Raw genomic sequence first — 18082 nt, 5'->3', positions numbered from 1 at the left:
CCACGCCAAGGCTAAGAGATAGCTAAGGTTCTGGATGGTTGTGATAGTGCAAGCCTGTCACCCTCTATGGTGGACTGCATGAAGGAACCCTCCGGCAGGCCTTCTCCCCCGGGTCTGTCCCCATTTTGTCACCCTTCCTTGGTGTCCCACCAGCCTCATCCTCTAAAACCTCATCTTCACAGCCCTTCTCCACCCTCGTCCACAGCGACACTCCAAAACCTCCACCCTCCAAAACAGGCAGCTCCGGTCCACAAGCCCAGAACATTTTGTTTCAATATGGATGCACTGCAGATGAAATTTCCCAGCCTCCCCAGATGTGCTAGAAGTTTCGGGAAGGCACTTCCTACTGGTGGTGTGGGCCCACAGCACGTTAGAAGCTCCTGTGCAGAACAGGCAACTAACGCAATGATAGCTGTTCAAAGCCATACATCCCGGGAGCAGCTGGGGACGTGAGGCTCATTCCTCTGCAGGAAGGCCCCTTCCTGGCAGGTTCTGAGAGCTTACAAATGCATCACGAGGGGCTTGAGTCCCAAGGCCTGTATGGCTGACTTCAGGCTGTCACAACCCAGTCAGTCCTGTGACGGTGGCCCCGACCCTGGACCTGGGGTAAATGTGTAACTGGACTCCACGCCAGTCCATTCTGCATGGCGTTCATCTGTCACCAGGGCTTCCTGGAAGGGAACCAAAGGAACATCGCCCTGGCCTTGGTCCATCTTGGCTAAGCCTGGATTCCCATGGCCTCCCGACCTGGATCCTCCCCCTGCCTCTGTACAGAGTAGCCCGGGAATAGATCCACCTCCACCCTTTGCAGCATAAATAAGCTGGGGCGGCTCACCAGGAAAAGCTGTGCTTGTCTGGGCTGAAGTTAAAGGTAAGCAGGGCCCTCTTGGTTCCTTTGTGATCCTTCACGGGGTCCCACTGGACAGTAGCTGAGCCGTGGGTGGGAAGAGGAGGCAGGATATGGTCAGAGACACTGAAAGGGGCTGGCTGGCATTCGTTCTGGAGCGAGGAGCCAGAAGTCTTTGGTGGCGGGTGCATCAGGAGACATGACCATTGACCGCGTCTCCTCTCCCAAAGGCTAGATATGTAGGTAGGCTGGTCTCTGCTTCTCACCATTTGCTCTGGGCTCGCTGGAAATAGCTTGTTTTCAGCCAGGCAGGACAGCCAGAACTTCTGCCTCCTGTGTGCCTAGCTGGGTCCTCAAAGGCAGAGGGATTTGCACAGAACCAGCACTCGGGTGGCCAAGTCTGCGGGACCTATTCCAGCTTGAAGGGAGGACAAGACTTCATTGTTCAAGCTGCAAGCAGCAAGGAGAGGCAATTCACATGGTTATCTCAAATAGCACCCCTATCCAGGCTCAGTGCTGGGGTGCGTGTCATCTGTCTCCTCACCATGTCCTGTGGAGCCTCAACTTGTCCCTCTGTAAGCAGGCCTGCTCATGGCTCTAAGGTTCCCTGAGGCCGGGTATGTTAGGAGGGCTCAGTAAGGTGGAAGTCCTTTGATAACGTCAGGCTAAGCAAAAAGGCGGCTCCTTCCTTTTTAGCGTGTGGTGCATGTGTGCGTGTGTATATGTATATGTGTGTGAGAGATGTATGTGTGGTATGCATGTATTTATGTGGTGTGTGTGTGTGTGTGTGTGTGTGTGTGTGTGTGTACTGTGTAGTATATGTGTGTTGTGTTTTGTTTTTTGAGACCCGGTCTCACTCTGTAGCTCTAACTGTCCTGGAACTCACAGAATTCTGTCTGCCTCTGCTTCCTGAGTGCATCACCATGTCCAGCCCCGTGTATGTGGTATATGCATATGTATGCATGTGTGGTGTATGCACATTAAGTCTGTGTATTTGCGAGTGGAGAAATGGGTTCAGGAGCCCATGAACACAGATGGAGACCAGAGGAGGACATTGGGTGTCCTGACTGCTACTCTCCTCCCTGTTTCTTGAGTCAAGGCCCCCCACTGAAGGCGGGATAGGCTGGTAGCCCCAGAGATCGTCCTGTCTCTGCCCGCCACAACCCTGGAGTCACTGTAAGTGATCATGGTTGATTTTTCACAAGGGTTTGGGGGAATTGAACTCAGGTTTCATACATGTGCGACGAAGGGCTCTTGGTTGCTGAAATCTCCTTAACCTCGTCCTTCGTTCTTTTAAGAGGCATTGTACCTAAATGCCACTCAGAATCAAGGGTCATGTCTGAGTTCTCGCTGTGACCTGGTGTAGGTCACCAGACTGTCTGTTCCTCTACAAAATGGCATTGGTGACCCTACCTGACAGCTGCTTATTGAGAATCTGCCTGTCCCAGGATGACCTTGGGAAGGTGGGCTAACCTGAGACCAAAGAGTTCTCTCGGCACTCAGGGTCGTGGGGAAGGCAGATCACTGGGGCATACAGTGAATACAGCGACAGGATACAGGATGCTTCTGGTGGCTCTAGGTAAGGAGGAGCTGAGGGAGGAGTCTAGGGGACCTGGGGCAGGCGGGGAGTGGTGAAAATGAGCTGGTGACATAAGACAGCACTGAACATGTACCCTGTCAGTGACAGGACAGGGACACAAGGACATGCCTGTTTGGGAGGGAATAGAAAGGGGTCTAGAACTCCTCTGATCTCAGAACCTGATGCAACCTGGTTTCGGATAAACTTGGATGGCAGCAGGTTACACTGAGACCAATAGCCAGCTCTGCTTGAGAACAGCAGTGACGTCCTTCCTGGGACACCAGCTATGACACAGCTCCCTAGAAAGCTCCCACTCACAGGAACAGCAATATGGGAAGGGCTGCACCCACCCACACGGCCCATCCTACAGCGTGGATGCCTGAGGCTGTGGGTGCCTGAGGCTGGTTCTGACCCTGTGTTTAGGATAGCACAGCCGGGCAGACACTCTTCTGCATAGGAAGGTCTAGGGCACACAGGTAGAGGTTTCCACTCTGCTTTCCCAAACCACAAGACTTTGAGGATGGTGGGTGGAACCAGATATGTGTGCCAGGAGGAGAAGGTACTGGAGGGTCAGAAGCCAAAGGTCGTCTGACCAGCGGGATGACCCGAGCAGAGCAAAGAGAACTTGCCTGTCTGTGCAGCCCAGGCAGGTTTTTTTTTCTCCTGTGCAGCCCAGGCAGGTGCCCTGACCCAAGTATAGGAGGCAAGGGTGACCTCGTAGCTTTGCAACACCATAGTGGCTTTCTGAGATCATTAACTCGTAAAGAGAAAGGTTTGCTTTGGCTCCTGGTGCTGGAGTTTCAGGCCCATTGCTCTGGACCTGCTGGGGGTATCAGGTAGCAATGGCAGGAACATTTGGCCAAACAAGGTGCTCCCCATGTAGCTGAGAAGAAAAACCAACAAAGAGGGAAAAACAAATACAGAGGTCCTGGAACGCCTCTTAATGGCACACTGCCGCTGACCTCAGGTCCTCCCAAGGGCCCTACACCCTAAATGTCTACAGAACCTTCCACAGAACAATGCAGTGGCTTAAGATTTTCACCTCGGGACCTCGGGGGTAGTTTGTTGAGCACCCTGGGGATGGAAGGTGGAAGGTTGTAGGTGTGAAGGTGAAGCAGGGGAAACAAAGGCTTCAAGGTGACCTCTAGTCAGGGCTGAGGCCCAAGGCCCAGCAGCGGTGCCCATGGACAAGTACGGTAAGAGAAAGAAGGTCACGGCATGTTTCTATAGAAACAAACACACAGGATCCACATGGTCAGAACTTGGTGATGGACAGAATTCACCCCCTAGGAGCAGATGAATGCGATGTTGGATTTTTAGCCAGCTCAGGAGCCTCCCTCTGGGAGCACAGGCTAACTCTAAATACTGTCTATGATAGCCGAGGTTGGATCAGGGCTGAGGTTCAAGGGAAAAGGGTATCCAGCTCACTGGGTGCCTCCACCTCGTGGTCCATGACTGAGCAGGGCCCCAAGTACTGTCCATGCTCCACAGCTATCTGGAAGCTGACAAATCAATTCCTGGCGTACCGTGGACCGCTAAAGCCAAGCCTGGGCGAGCAGGCCAACTGTGGATCTTTTTCGGTCATTGTGGGATCCAGCCTGCCTATGACAAGTGTGGAAGACAGACCTGGGCTGGGGAAAGGCTTTGGCACCCAATTCTGGCTATGTGCTAGGACCTCACGGACACTAAGACCAATCGTAGGGTACACCCTTGTGGGTACAAGGGGGACACAAAGATAGCTGGCTGTCCACAAACAGTTCTCCAGGGATGAACTCGTAGCCATTGTCACCTGCATGACTGGTTCTACTGTGTCACCAGGGCTGTGTCACAGTCTAGTATGCTAACAAAAGGTACTCCAGATGTCAGGCGGTGGCGGTGCATGCCTGTAATCCCAGCTACCAGGGAGGCTGAAGCAGAAGGATCAAGGCTGCCCAGAATACAGAATGATTTCAAGGTTCATCAGGGCAACTTAAGAAAGGACAGAAGAAGGCTGGAGATGTAGCTCATTTGGTAGAATGCTCTCTCAGTATTCATGAGAACCTGGAGTGGGTTCCTAGGCATCTTAGAAACTGGGTGGCGGAGTATACCTGCAATGCAAGAACTCGGAGGTGGAGGCAGCAGGATCAGAACTTCAGTCATCCTAATCTACACATAGTGAGTTCAAGACCAGCTGGGGCTACATAAAACCCCGTCCAACTAAAAAAGTAAACCATCTGGGGGTGGAATGTGATGTACAGCACTTAGCTGGCAGGAAGCGGCCCTGGATTCCGTCCCCAGTCACTCGTCAAGGCCCTGGAGGAGGGAGTGTTAGCATGTAACCTGGGGAGCAATTCTATGAATGGCAGTGTTTTCCACGTGGACCGTCCTGAGTTTTCCGTGGATCTTTGACTACAATTCCTTCTTCTCCCCATCCCAGCCGTGGGTGGGTTCTCCTGAGCCGTCAACGACAGCCATGCTTTTGGTTTTGAGTGAGTTATTAAGTACATAGCAAACTCAAGTAAAACTTAATAGCAAGTGGAAGATAGAAGCAGCAGAGAGATGGTAAAACTTCAGGTCATGCTCTCAAAGTACCCAGCGGAAGTAAGTGATGCAGATGCAGTTGGACCTGATGTGGGGATGAGGAGGAAGCCCCGTTTCTAGAGCAGTAGTCCCGTGAACTAAAACAGCCGTGGCTGTGTACTCAGAGAATGTACGTTACACACGGTCACTGGAAATACCAGAGCAGCTAAAGGTTTGGCTTCAGGGCTCCAAATAACCACTTACCACTCTCACATAATGTCATTCTAGGACACACAGAAGCAAGCGCTCGTGTCAACGATGACTCCCACAGGACTGGGTCTGAAGGCCATCAGCTTCTGCATCCTGAGCTGGGTCAGCCTGGCAGCTGGGGACCGGGTATACATCCACCCCTTCCATCTGCTCTTCTACAGCAAGAGCAGCTGCGCCCAGCTGGAGAGCTCCAATGCAGAGACGCCCCCAGATCCCACTTTTGCGCCTGTGCCCATTCAGGCCAAGACCTCCCCTGTGGATGAGAAGACCCTGCACGACCAGCTCGTGCTGGCCACCGAGAAGCTAGGGGCCGAGGATCAGCAGCGGGCTGCCCAGGTTGCAATGATAGCCAATTTCATGGGCTTCCGCATGTACAAGATGCTGAGTGAGGCAGGAGGCGTGGCTAGTGGGGCCATCCTCTCCCCTCCAGCTCTCTTTGGCACCCTGGTTTCTTTCTACCTTGGGTCTTTGGACCCCACGGCCAGCCAGCTGCAGGCACTGTTGGGTGTCCCTGTGAAGGATAGAGACTGTACTTCCCGGCTGGATGGACACAAGGTCCTTGCTGCTCTGCAGACCATTCAGGGCCTGCTGGTCACCCAGGGTGGAACTAGCAGCCAGGCACCTCTGTTACTGTCCACTGTGGTGGGCCTCTTCACGGCCCCAGGCCTCCGCCTAAAGCAGCCATTTGTTCAGGGCCTGGCCCCCTTCACCCCTGCCATCTTCCCACGCTCTCTGGACTTAGCCACCGACCCAGGTCTTGCCACTGAGAAAATCAACAGGTTCGTAAAGGCTGTGACAGGGTGGAAGATGAACTTGCCACTGGAGGGAGGCAGCAAAGACAGCACCCTGCTTTTCAACACCTATGTTCGCTTCCAAGGTGAGGCAAACCCTTGGGTCAGTCCCTTGTGTCAGAGGTAGCATCTGGGTTTCCATGGCATCCCCATGGTCCTCGTGTGAGATAGGCAGGGTTGGTCAGTTCCTGTCTCTGTGTTACTGGTGAAGCCCTGAAGGCTCAGGAAGAAAACCTGGCTCAGGATGGCACAGCCCCACCTCCCTACTCCGCAGCCCTTCTGTGCTGGGTCATGTTCCTGTGTCTTGAGAAGCCTAGGACTCGGGTGGCTGGCCCACGCAGAAACACCCAACTTACTCGCTCACATAGGAAGTTACCCATAGATCCCTGTCTGGGAAGTATTCATTCTGTGAACCCTTCCTACTTGCAAGACTGGACAGGAGCCTCAGGGAGACAGGAGATTCTGACCCCAGGCTTCTTACTGACCGCCAGCAAGTATGGAAACCCCCAGGGCAAATGCCTGAGTCAGGAAGCATGGAGACCCCAAGGGCAAATGCCTGAGGCATCACTGCCTAGACCGTGGAGCGGAGGCAGAGGGATCAGTGCCCCGCTGACTTGGGCTCTGTGACAATATGCTTGTAGTCTATAAGTTCACATGGGAAAGACCTTGGCCTGCCTTTGAGACTGGGAAGGAAGGAGGGTCAGAATGTTAGGGGAAGGAGGCAGCCCCGCCTTTGAGACTGGGAAGGAAGGAGGGTCAGAATGTTAGGGGAAGGAGGCAGCCCCGAGGCTGCTGAGGGTGGCTACACTCTGTAAGTCATAAGGGACCCTGGAGCTGAGCACAGTCTCTGTGAGGAGCCCTGGGAAGATTGCCACTGAAGAAGGAGCACCCGAAGGGCAAAGGCATCAGCCGTGGCTTAGTTTTTGAGATAGTTTCTTCCCGAACCTGGGTTTACCATTTCAGCTGGACTGGCCAGTGAGCTCCAGGGGCCCTCCTATCTCTGCATCCCCAGTGCTGGCATTCTAGACCTGCACTGCCTAGCCTGGCTATTACAGGGCGTGGGGCTCTAGGCCCAGGTCATCATGTGTGTCGGACAAGTAGCCACCTCCCCAGCCTACAATCTCCGAGTTTGTAAAAAGTGAGCCGGCAAGCCAGAATGGATCTGGACTGAGCTTGCCTGGTCCGGCAGGAGCAGACTGAGTCCCTGCAGGTGACAGGTGTGAGACCTCAGACTCCACACTAGCGTGCGCTGTGTTTTCTGCCACCATCAGGGCCACTCTGGGGTGCTCAAGTGGCCAGAATTTGCAAAAGGGTGTCAGAGAGCACCTGAGCATGAAGTCTCCAGGCCAGGCCAGTGCAGCCTCAGGGCAGGTAGAGCAGGTGGGGAAGTTGAGGCAGGAGCTGGGGTGGGAGAGTCCCGCCTCAGATTCTCCATCCACCCTCACTGAGCCGTCCCCCTGGTCTCTGGCTTCCAGGGAAGATGAAAGGCTTCTCCCAGCTGGCTGGCCTCCGTGAGTTCTGGGTGGACAACAGCACCTCCGTGTCTGTCCCCATGCTCTCGGGCACTGGCCTCTTCCAGCACTGGAGCGACTCCCAGAACAACTTCTCCATGACGCGCGTGCCCCTGGGTGAGAGCGCCACCCTGTTGCTGATCCAGCCCCACTGCATCTCCGATCTAGACAGGGTGGAGGCCCTCGTCTTCCAGCATGACTTCCTGACTCGGATAAAGAACCCGCCTCCTCGGTAGGCAGGGTGGGGCCCTTGTCTGTCTGTCTGCCCCCTCCCCATCCTGCTCTCATGAGCTGTGGAGCTGTGGGTACAGCTTGTTATCAACAGATACTACCTCCCTCCATGGGGAGGTGATGAGCCGACCAGGGCTGTCTGAGGCTTACTATTGTGACAAAACACAATGACCAGAAACAACTTAGGGAGGAAAGGGTTTACTTGACTTCTGTGTCCTGAATCACAGTCCACTAAGGGGAGCCAAGGCAGGAACTCAAGCACGCAGGAACCTAGGGGAGGAGCTGATGCAGAGGCCCTGGGGGATGCTGCTTGCTCCTCAGGGCTTGCTTGCCCGCTTTTCCTATAGAACCCAGGGCCACCAGCCCAGGGATGGACCCGCCCACAGTGGGCTGGGCCCTTGCACATCACACACTGATTAAGAGAAAGATCTAGAGCCTGGCCTACAGCCTAATCCGGGGGAAGCATTTTCTCAATTGAGGTTCCCTCCTCTCAGATAACAATAGCTTGTGCCAAGTTGCCATTAAACTAGCCAACACTAGGGCCATTATCTTATTAGTGTTTTGGTTTTAAGAGAGGGTCTGGAATTTGTGGTAATGCCCCTGCCTCAGCTGTACAGCTAGAGTGAGAACAGAGGGCAGACCCACCATCAGCAAGCTCTCTGTAGTACAGATGCTTCAGGTCCTCCTCCTGTTTCCAGCCATGTGAAGGTTTCTGCTGATTTTGAGAATTTCCTTGGGGCAAGGATGCCCTGTATTATGTGACCCTCCCTGAGGAGACACAAGCAAACACTTGGTCACCCCAGATCGGGCACTGACTACAGACCAAAGGAACAAGTCCCTCCAAGTTGAATTTGGTCATTCAGTCCATTCATGAGTGTGGGTGCATCACCAAAGAGCCCACTACAGCATGGATGGCCACTCAGGAAAGCTGAGTATCTGGAGCTTCCCGCACAGCTGGAGGCAGCTCTCCAGTCTCTCCCCAGCAGCTGTTTCCTGTTTACACAACACTGAGGAGGGGCTTTCTGAGGCTTGAAGTGCCTCCTTCCAGAAGGGACCGCTTTAACTCAGGACAGAGCTACACAACACTGACTAGGGGAGGGCTCAGGGCCTCTTTCCTAAGTGGATGGGAGCTTCCCACACCCTAACAGCAATATCTCTGCAGGGCCATCCGCCTGACCCTACCCCAGCTGGAAATCCAAGGATCCTACAACCTGCAGGACCTGCTGGCCCAGGCTAAGCTGTCCACCCTGTTGGGTGCTGAGGCAAATCTGGGCAAGATCAGTGATACCAACCCCAGAGTGGGAGAGGTGAGCGCTGCTCTGGCTGGGTCCTGGGGAGGGAGAGTGGAGGGCAACGTGGAGGAAGCTGTGGGCAAGACCAGCAGGGATGGAAGGAAGAACAAGGCTTGGAGGCATTGCCGGTGCCCGTTGGCATCCCAGAGACGTGTCGAACAGCCGTCTCTCACTCAGCTCTCTTGCTACCTCTAGCTCCAGGTCCATCTCTGTCCCTACTCAGTGCAGCCTTGCATCCTCCAAGAAACTGTAGTAGATTAGGATGGGAGGAATGACTCCAAGCCCTGATCGTGCCTGTGGAGAGCAGCTCAGTAGACAGGGAGCTATGTAAAACAGAGGGTGTGCCTCGCTACTGTGGGCATTGTCTAGCTGCTGGGAAACAGAGGGATTACTGTAGAAAGCACAATCCTACGGTGCCACTTGGCCAAATATTGAGGAACAACATCAAGATGGTAGGTGGAGATATGGACGTGGGGCATGCTGAGCAGGAGCTCCTACGGGAGCTGGGTGCTGGTGCCCAGTACCCACTTAGAGGACTGGTGTGCACACACTTCCTTCTGACAGGCTGGACAGTGTCCTCCCTCTGGGCAGGTCAGCAGTCTCTGGCCTGCAAGCCCTCCTGAAGAAGAGCTATCTCTGCTTTGCAGGTTCTCAACAGCATTGTCTTTGAACTCAAAGCGGGTGAGGAGGCGCAGCCAGCTGAGTCTGCCCAGCAGCCTGACTCTCCTGAGGCACTGGATGTGACCCTGAGCAGCCCGTTCCTGTTCACCATCTACGAGCGGGACTCGGGTGCCCTGCACTTTCTGGGTAGAGTGGGTAACCCTCAGAGCGTGCTGTGAGGTCTGGTGCCATAGGGGCCCTTTAAGGTCTCATGTGCAGCCATGGAAACAAGGCTAGCTTCAGAGAGCTATCCTGGGCAAAAACCAGTGCTGTCATCCCTGGCTTTCCATCACTGCTCCCAGCGAGGCAGAGGCCATCTCCATGGAGACCGCACTGCCCGAGAATAAACAATGAGCATCAGAGCTGGCCTCCTGGACTGCGGCTTTGTTTGGAGACTGGGGTGGAAGCCAGGAGCTGGTACTGAGCACAGACCACTGCTCCGCACAGGACTGCCATTCTGGGAAGAATTTGTACCAAACAACTGTTTGTGAAACCAAAAAGCATCCTCTTTTTACTCGAGAACAAAAATTGGGTTTTAACATTAAAATGCAATTGTCCCCTTGTTTTGGGCTTGTATTTAGCTCACTGAGTGTGAGACCATGACCTTCAGAGTCCCTACACCACCCTGTGTTTTCTTACCCTTGGCACCATGTTTTGAAAAACTGAATTCATACTAGTGTAACCCCACATGACTTTGCTGAGAAACACACATGGTCAGTTTACGACAGGCTAAGCAAAGTGGTCCTGAAGCTCTCGACAGAGAGGCCGAGGTGTGACAGCTAGGTACAGAGGAGAGCCCTGTCCCCGAGCAGCACTAAGAGAGGACCTAGGCAGAGGGTAAACCCCATAGACACAGGCTACTGGCTTCTCTGCCTGTCTCCTTCAGATTATACCCACAGCTTGCAGGGGTGTGTGTGTGTGTGTGTGTGTGTGTGTGTGTGTGTGTGTGTAGCCGACTCCCTCCTCCCTGAACAAACAGGGAAGCAGGTGAACAATGCGGCACATTAGCCACAGGAAAAGGCCAGAGAGCACCTTAGGACGGCCATAGAACCCACGGTGCACACAGTGAGAAATCGTGTTAGCGTTTGGCATGTCCTCTCTGGCCTACGCTGGAGTTTGGAACTCTGCACGGGTGTAGATGGGTGTAGCCTAAGCTCTCAGACAGGGCTGCTCCTGAGTTTGGAGTTGGGACCACATGGTCCCGAAAGGACAGGTGGAGTGTGTTCCTGTGACCAAGGTCCATCCTGGCAGAAGAGCTACTGTGTCCCTCGAGTCTCGGTTTTCCTCTCCCTCTTCCGACACCACCATGGCAGCTTGTCTGTTTTACCCTGTGGATGTGGCCAATCCAGCCAGGCCATCCACTGCTTGTGCCAGGCCGCATGGGGAGGGAGTTCCTCTTCTCCCTGGCCTCTGAGCAGAACAGGAAATGCTAAGGTAAGATTAACTCCCAGTCCAAAAGGCCCTGTTCCCAGAGGGAGGTGGAGTCTCATCGCTGTGACAGACACTGGACAAACACAACTGAGAGGTGGGGCAGTGTGGCAGGAGGAGCAAGGACAGCTGGTCCCTTCCAGTTAGGACACACAGGGACCGAGTCTGGAGTTCAGCCCACGGGATGCTGCTGCCCACTTTTAGGTGGGTCTTCCCACATCTATTTACCCAACCCAGAGACTTCCCTCACAGGTTGCTTGGCTGATGCTAAATCCCATCAGGCTGACAAGATGAACTCACAGGTATAGTAGATGGCAAACAACAGAGGTGAACTGATACCCAGGCTGAGAGTGTCCCTTAGGGAGCAGAAATCAGTTCACAAAGGCCCCCCTCCCCTACAGCAGCGTGGGCTCTTCAAGAGTCACTCCATCATGGGAATCCCTGACGAGGCCATCATGGGGCTCGCGCAAGGCTCAGAGGGGCCACAGAGGCTGCCGCAGATGTTCAGGCTGTCCCATGTGACTGGGGTCCCCACATGTCACCTCCTCCTCCTCCTGGTCAGTGCACCACACCAGGACTGTGGGCTGGCACAGTAGACGACACCCCACAGCTATTCGCCTTAGCAAAGGAGCCTGTGCCCGGCCTGTACCATTCTGCTAGCTGACCTGGTACCAGTGCCTGGTGGGGGACAGCACAGCTGAGCTCTGCCTTGTGACAGGCTATGAAGCTGCAGAAGAGCTGCTGCTTGATGTGGGAGTGTCATATGTCAATCTGTTGATTTCATTGGCTAAGCAATAAAGGAACTGCCTTGGCCCATCTCATTGGTTAGAAGATAGGTGGGAGGAGTAGACAGAACAGAACGCTGGGAGGAAGAGGAAGTGAGCTCAGACTCCACAGCGCTCCTCTCGGGAGCAGACGTCCGCCATGCTCCCGGCTCCTGGGCAGACACACGCGATGAAGCTCTGAAGCTCCGACCCAGGATGGACTTAGGCTAGAATCTTCCCGGTAAGACCGGTGCTACACAGATGATAAGAAATGGGCTAGTCCAGGTGCGAGAGTTAGCCTAGAAGAGGCTAGATAGAGATGGGTCAAGCAGTGTTTAAAAGAATACAGTGTCTGTGTAATTATTTCGGGGCATAAGCTAGCCGGAGCCGGGCGGCTGGGGTATTGGGGACGCAGCCCAGCCGCCGCTCATATTACTACAAATGACGCCCAGACGTGTGGCTAACTGAGTCCACAAAAAACTTGAGAAGGCTTAAAAATAAGGGAGAGAGAGTTTAACACAGATTTTTGCTGTTTGTTGGTGGCGTGCTGTAGAGAGATTTCCTGATTCGGCAACAGCAGCAGAAAAAACGCTGTGTCATTTCAAAGCATGGCTTCCTGGGGCTTTGCCGCCAGTGCAAACTCTGGCTTTATGTTTGTGTTCCCGGTTGGGATCGGAAGGAGAGTGCTCTGAGACCTTGACGATGACTCAGAGCTCCCCGCCTGCTCCTGGGCAGAAGGCAGAATCAGGCTTAGGCAGGCGGAAGAGCGTGGCGGATTCCTGCCGCCATAGAGGGACTTGTTTTCAGACTGCACAGTGCTCTGCATGTCAGATTTTGATGTAACTTGGATGAAAAGAATTTCTGTGCTGCATGCTCAGTCTCAGAATTAAAGTGCTGAGTGCCGCTCCTACCTGGTAGCCCCAAGAGGCTTCCTGACTCGGCTTTAGCTGCAAAGCCTGCAGCTCATTAAGAGGTCCTGCCACGAAACACTTAAACGGTGTTGACGAAAAGCTGAACGCATGCTTTTCGGTTTTAAGCCATAGCAGGAAAAAAGCTGTGCCGTTTAAAAATGCCAGCTTTTGGGCCATCCTGCCAGGGCAAACTCTGACTGTTTGAGGCAGGAGGGCTGGCTACCGAGAGAGGATTTGAGTGTTGTCTGTTGTAGCTCGCTGGCTGGCAGGGACCTTGCAGCCAGTACCTCAGCCATGAGGCTGAAAAGCTAAGGAATGGACTGGATCTAGCTGGCAAAGCCACGCCTTTAGTCCTACTGATATTGCTTGGTAAATTAAAGGCTCTTGTGGTCAAAAAAAGAGAGATATACAGTAAAGAGAGATTCAAAGACAGAGAAAATTTCTAAATGGTTTAAAGTTGTTAAAAATATATAAAGACTAAAAGTTAAAATTCTTAAAGTAAACCTCTGTGACTTCAAGGCGTGGTAGCACACGCCTTTAATCCCAGTGCCTAGAAGGCAGAGACACACAGATCTCTGTGAGTTCAAGGTGTGGTAGCACACGCCTTTAATCCCAATGCCTGGGAGGCAGAGACAGGCGGATCTCTGAGAGTTCAAAGACAGCCTGGTCTACAGGGTTATTCCAGGTCAAAGATATATGCTCAAAAAGCAAAAAGTTAACCTAGGAATGTCACAGCTTAGATTCTTAAGCGCCTAGTGATTTAAAGGCGCAAATCAAAAGTGCTCCTGGATAGTAAAAAATTGCAGATTCACAATAGGACAGATTCAGACCACTAAACGAGTCACACTGTTGGATGAATGTACGTAGGCTTGGGAGAGAGAAGAAAAAGAATATAGAGAATAAAGTTAATGGTTTTAAAAAAAAAAGGTAAAGTCTTTAAAGAGACAGAATAAAGTAAAGTGATAGAGTAAAAATAAGCCGCGTAAAGATGAAAAATTCACAGAGAGTCTGGATTCTTTGTATTATTGTGTTTTCTTTAAAATTTTTGACTGTGAAGGAGCTAAGTACAGAGAGACATTTCATTATATGGGCTGCCCAGTGGAACCAGAACGGATATCATGAGGGTATGATATCAGAATTTGGGTCTAAGGATATGATGCTTTGGAGAGAGTCTTCTTTTGTTTTCACAGAGGACCAGACCCTTTGGATTTCTTCTATCCCGATTTGGTATGATAGACCACGACCTCCTGAAATGTTCCTGTGAACGCCCTCAAAAAATTACGTCACTCAACTGCCAACTGAGATAAACCTGGCACACAGGTTACACCCTAAATGATCTGATTAACAGCGCCCCCATTCAGCAGGAAGCAGTTTGGAGAGAAAAAACTGCGCCCATGTTCCCAAAATATTATTTATAAATGTTCTTTTACATTTAAAGGGGGAAATGATATAGGTATGAATAATTTGCATTGATAGAGATTTAAGGTCAATTTTGTTATATGTATAAATGTTTCTGATGTAACTTTTACTTGATAACTGTTTTGTTATATGTAATTTTGCTAGGTTGAAGTTAAAGCCTTTCTTTTTTGTTTAAACAGAAAAAGGGGAAGTGATGTGGGAGTGTCATATGTCAATCTGTTGATTTCATTGGCTAAGCAATAAAGGAACTGCCTTGGCCCATCTCATTGGTTAGAAGATAGGTGGGAGGAGTAGACAGAACAGAACGCTGGGAGGAAGAGGAAGTGAGCTCAGACTCCACAGCGCTCCTCTCGGGAGCAGACGTCCGCCATGCTCCCGGCTCCTGGGCAGACACACGCGATGAAGCTCTGAAGCTCCGACCCAGGATGGACTTAGGCTAGAATCTTCCCGGTAAGACCGGTGCTACACAGATGATAAGAAATGGGCTAGTCCAGGTGCGAGAGTTAGCCTAGAAGAGGCTAGATAGAGATGGGTCAAGCAGTGTTTAAAAGAATACAGTGTCTGTGTAATTATTTCGGGTAAAGCTAGCCGGGCAGGGCAGGCGCCTTGGGGTGTTGGGGACTCAACCCCGCCGCCGCCCCATATTACTACAGCTGCTCAGACTGTAGCCCTCAGCATGAGTTCTCCCAGCTTTGCCAGCTCGCTCCAATCCCACCCCGCACCCCGTGGGCTGCAGCACGGGACCCTCCAGTTGGAGCCACAGGTCCTCAGAGTGGAGGCAACAACACTGACTTTGAACTGCTCCAGAGCAGAATCATTTCTACACATCTGTGGTCACCGAAGGCAGGCTGGGACACGAATGCATGCTCTTTGGTTGCACATGAAGGAGGCGATGGGCTGCAGGTACGCCCCTGAATGACAGACAGGCCTCGTCCTTACAGGCCACTTTTATACCAGGAAGCAGTGAACTGCATTGGGGATGGGTTTTTAGTGCATATGTTGGGAGCTAGAAAAATGGATCACTTTAACTTTAAACCTGACTGAATTGAAACTGAGTCTCAACAGGGAAACTAAGGAAAAATAACACGGGGGCTGTTTTGGAGGAGCCAGACACAAGTCTAAACGTGTTAGCTGTGGTCTGGTCCTCCTGCTCTCCAGTGCAGAAACATGGCGCGGGGCTGGAATGCAATGGTCTGGAGTCAGCCAATAGGGTAAGAGATTGGGCCCACTATGGACCTCTGACTGGCTGGGCTGAGGCCGGTGTGCAGTGTGACTACAGGGACTGGCTATTGAGTTTGGAGTATTTATTCTGCTTCCAAATCCCACCTGTCAGTCATCTCAGTGACAGGCGTGGGCTACCTTTCTGTAGAAGGGAAATAGCAATACTGGAGTTGGGGTGGGGACAGTGCTCTCTCCTTTCTAGGATCAAGGGGCAGCCTTCAGGGAACGAGGGTAGGCAGGGGTCCTTTGGGTATGGAAGAATGTGAGTTCAAGGCACAGCTATGACCTCTAGCGACTATCTAGAGACAGCACAGCTCCTCAATAGAAGTCCATTCCACGCACCTACAACAGCCACCAAGCAGACAGGGCTGACTGGTCTCTGTGTGGGACAGAATTCCGTGCTAGATCTCACAGACAGGAGGACCCTTCTAACTGCCAAAGGGAATTGCGTCACTGAAGACATGCATGAAGGCCACTTAGACTGAATTCATAACTTACACATTTGCAGAAGACACTTCCTTTATTTAGGAAATGAACCTTTGCTGTCAGCTCTGGCTCCTGACTAGGAGTAGACGGCAAGATCAGAAGTGCTATTCTTAAGTGCCAAGATGAGATGGCCATCGTGTAGCCGGTGAGGAGGCCCAGGACTGGCAGTGTCTCCTGGGCTGGGACAGTGTTTCTACACTGTGCTGCTGCCCAGAGCTTCATCTGCAGGGCAGTACAGCCACACTTGGATATTTACTTCAATCCAGCTATAGAAATCAGCTTGTCTACATTAAGATTTACAATAAAAATAAAACAATTTGTTCAGTAAACTATAGTAAAAAGCTTGAAATGTCATAAAAACTATCTTCCATACAATGGAAAGGTTGGTTCTTTCTGGGTGAAAGATGGCCCACATATACTGGGCAGGGGTGCAGGCTGTTGCTGGGTGACTCAGGGGACAAGGGTCGCTTTCTTCCCCACTCCAGGTCCTGCCAGGATGCCTAAGGCTGTTCTGTAGTCGCCTGGTCCCTGGCAGCAAGCACAAGCTCTGCGAGGACTGGGAAGCTCTTGATGTCATTGGTCTGCAAGCCCATCTTCTGTATCTGCAAAGGTCATAAGAATCAACTGTCACCGTGACGAGATCTGACTCGGAAAAGAGGTCCCCATTAAAACCAGGACAACCCGATTTGCCCTGCCCTCATTAAGGTAGAAAGGGTTCCCAAAGGAAGAAGGGATACATCTTCTGTTAGAACAAAGGACTGGCTTATTGCAAAACTGTATGTTTTGGGTCAAATGCTTCTCATTCTAAGAAGCTAACATGTCTGAATCTCAGCCCACCACACTAGACTCTGGCCGGGGTGACAGTCTCTTCTGTGGGCTTACAGAAAATGCTAGCAGAAAAAAGCTCTTGTGCAGAGAATAAAAAAGAAAATGATTCTTTACTGGAGAGTTTTGCTCTCCTGTTTCTCAGCGCCCTTCTCAGGGTGTGCTGGGCAGACAGCACGCAGCACTGCAACAGCAGCAGAGACCCACAGCCTCCCTTCCGTCTGCTTCCCACTCTGCCTACATCTGTAGCAAGCTCTCCTGCCTGTGAGAAGACTGTAGGTTCCTTATGAAATAAACAAGGCAGCCGCTGTTTTCAGGCTGTCTGTCTCTCTTTTTTGAGATAGTCTCCCAATCCAACTCATGGCAATCCTCCTGCCTAAGCATCCTGAATGCTGGGATAACAAGCTATGTGTAAACCAAACTGGAAAGATAGCAGTTTCCTACACCTGTAAATTTGGTGGCAGAAGGCTATCACTGCACGCCCTCGTGGGGGTCCACATGCTGCCATCAGCCATCCACCATGACTTGACGATCACATGGCAAGAGGCTGCAGGCCCAGCCACTGGCTCGGGACTCTGGGCAGCAAGGGCAGGTACGGTGACAGCTGGAGGGGATACTCTGGGTCCCTTTACCTTTTCTCTCTTCCACTTCCTGGCATGCATCCTCCTTCTCAGCAAGTTGGGCTTGACTTTTTCTATCGTTAGCCCTAGGGAGGTGACACCCAGCCTTGGCCACAGCCAGGCTTAAGTTGCTGGTACCTGTTCTCCCAGGAACTCCACATCAAGAGCCAGCTGCAGTCGGATCTTGTCGTCATCACTCATGCCACCGCTAGAGCTGACAGGGTTGGTGGCTGGGGTTCTCCTGGCTTGTTTGAGGCGCTTCAGGCTTTCCTCCATCTTCTTCACTGAGTTCAGCACATCAGACACAGTCTCAAAGTACCTTGGGCACAAGATAGTAACGAAGAAGACACTGGTAACTGACCCCTGGCCTCCCCAAGTCCAAATAAATAAAAACACTACTTCTAAACACAAGCAATGGAGGGAGGTCCTTCCTAGGTGGAGGATCCTCTGCAGCACATCCCAACACCAATCAGTCCGTCTGCCTCTTAAAGTAAAAGCGCAGCTCGGGACTTTAAATGAGGCTCACTTACCCTCACACTCTCACTATAACATTAACATTGGTCTCTTTCTCGCCTGGTTAGCAAACTGGCTGTCTGGCACTGGGACTTTATTTGCCTACAAAACCACAGGATTAGGCACTGTTGGCTCTAAACTGACCCACAAGGTGGGTGGGGGTCAGAGCCTGAACTTGAAAAAAAAAAACAAGCCTTTACTGTAAAATGGTGATT

The 18082-nt window shown here is 52.1% G+C and overlaps 2 protein-coding genes across 5 annotated transcripts in view; one reads left to right on the top strand and one right to left on the bottom strand.

Moving 5' to 3' along the window:
* The first annotated feature begins 531 nt into the window (after window positions 1–531).
* On the top strand, window positions 532–10242 carry Agt (angiotensinogen). Of its 4 annotated transcripts, none has more exons than XM_075977652.1 (5): window positions 532–871; window positions 5214–6072; window positions 7462–7729; window positions 8891–9035; window positions 9668–10242. In XM_075977652.1, the coding sequence occupies exons 2-5, from the start codon at window positions 5244–5246 to the stop codon at window positions 9857–9859; spliced, it is 1434 nt and encodes a 477-aa protein (XP_075833767.1). In that variant the 5' UTR covers window positions 532–871; window positions 5214–5243; the 3' UTR covers window positions 9860–10242. The 4 variants fall into 4 exon arrangements, with proteins under 4 accessions (XP_075833767.1, XP_075833769.1, XP_075833768.1 ...); XM_075977654.1 differs by lacking the exon at window positions 532–871 and adding an exon at window positions 898–1090; XM_075977653.1 differs by lacking the exon at window positions 532–871 and adding an exon at window positions 1156–1464.
* A 5682-nt stretch (window positions 10243–15924) lies between these two features.
* Window positions 15925–18082, bottom strand: part of Cog2 (component of oligomeric golgi complex 2) — a 31219-nt gene continuing 29061 nt past the window's right edge. Inside the window, exons 17-18 of the mRNA XM_075977649.1 lie at window positions 17493–17673; window positions 15925–16511 (exon numbers count right to left, since the gene is read on the bottom strand). Of these exons, the coding sequence (XP_075833764.1) occupies window positions 16410–16511; window positions 17493–17673 (283 nt within the window). The 3' untranslated portion in view covers window positions 15925–16409. The remainder of the gene's footprint in view (window positions 16512–17492; window positions 17674–18082) is intronic.

Source organism: Microtus pennsylvanicus, chromosome 6 (genome assembly GCF_037038515.1).
Source record: "Microtus pennsylvanicus isolate mMicPen1 chromosome 6, mMicPen1.hap1, whole genome shotgun sequence".
NCBI classification, from domain to species: Eukaryota; Metazoa; Chordata; class Mammalia; order Rodentia; family Cricetidae; genus Microtus; species Microtus pennsylvanicus.
Note: the sequence above shows the minus strand (reverse complement) of the source record. Positions and strands in the feature narration are given on the sequence as shown.

What these genes read in the sequence shown, in the direction of transcription:
- Agt (XM_075977651.1), top strand. Translation starts at nt 1,393, where the DNA reads ATGTCCTGTGGAGCCTCAACTTGTCCCTCT. An exon ending in GAGCCTCAACTTGTCCCTCT is followed by an intron (nt 1,423 to 5,213) that starts GTAAGCAGGCCT and finishes ATGTCATTCTAG; the next exon opens with GACACACAGAAGCAAGCGCT. An exon ending in CACCTATGTTCGCTTCCAAG is followed by an intron (nt 6,073 to 7,461) that starts GTGAGGCAAACC and finishes TCTGGCTTCCAG; the next exon opens with GGAAGATGAAAGGCTTCTCC.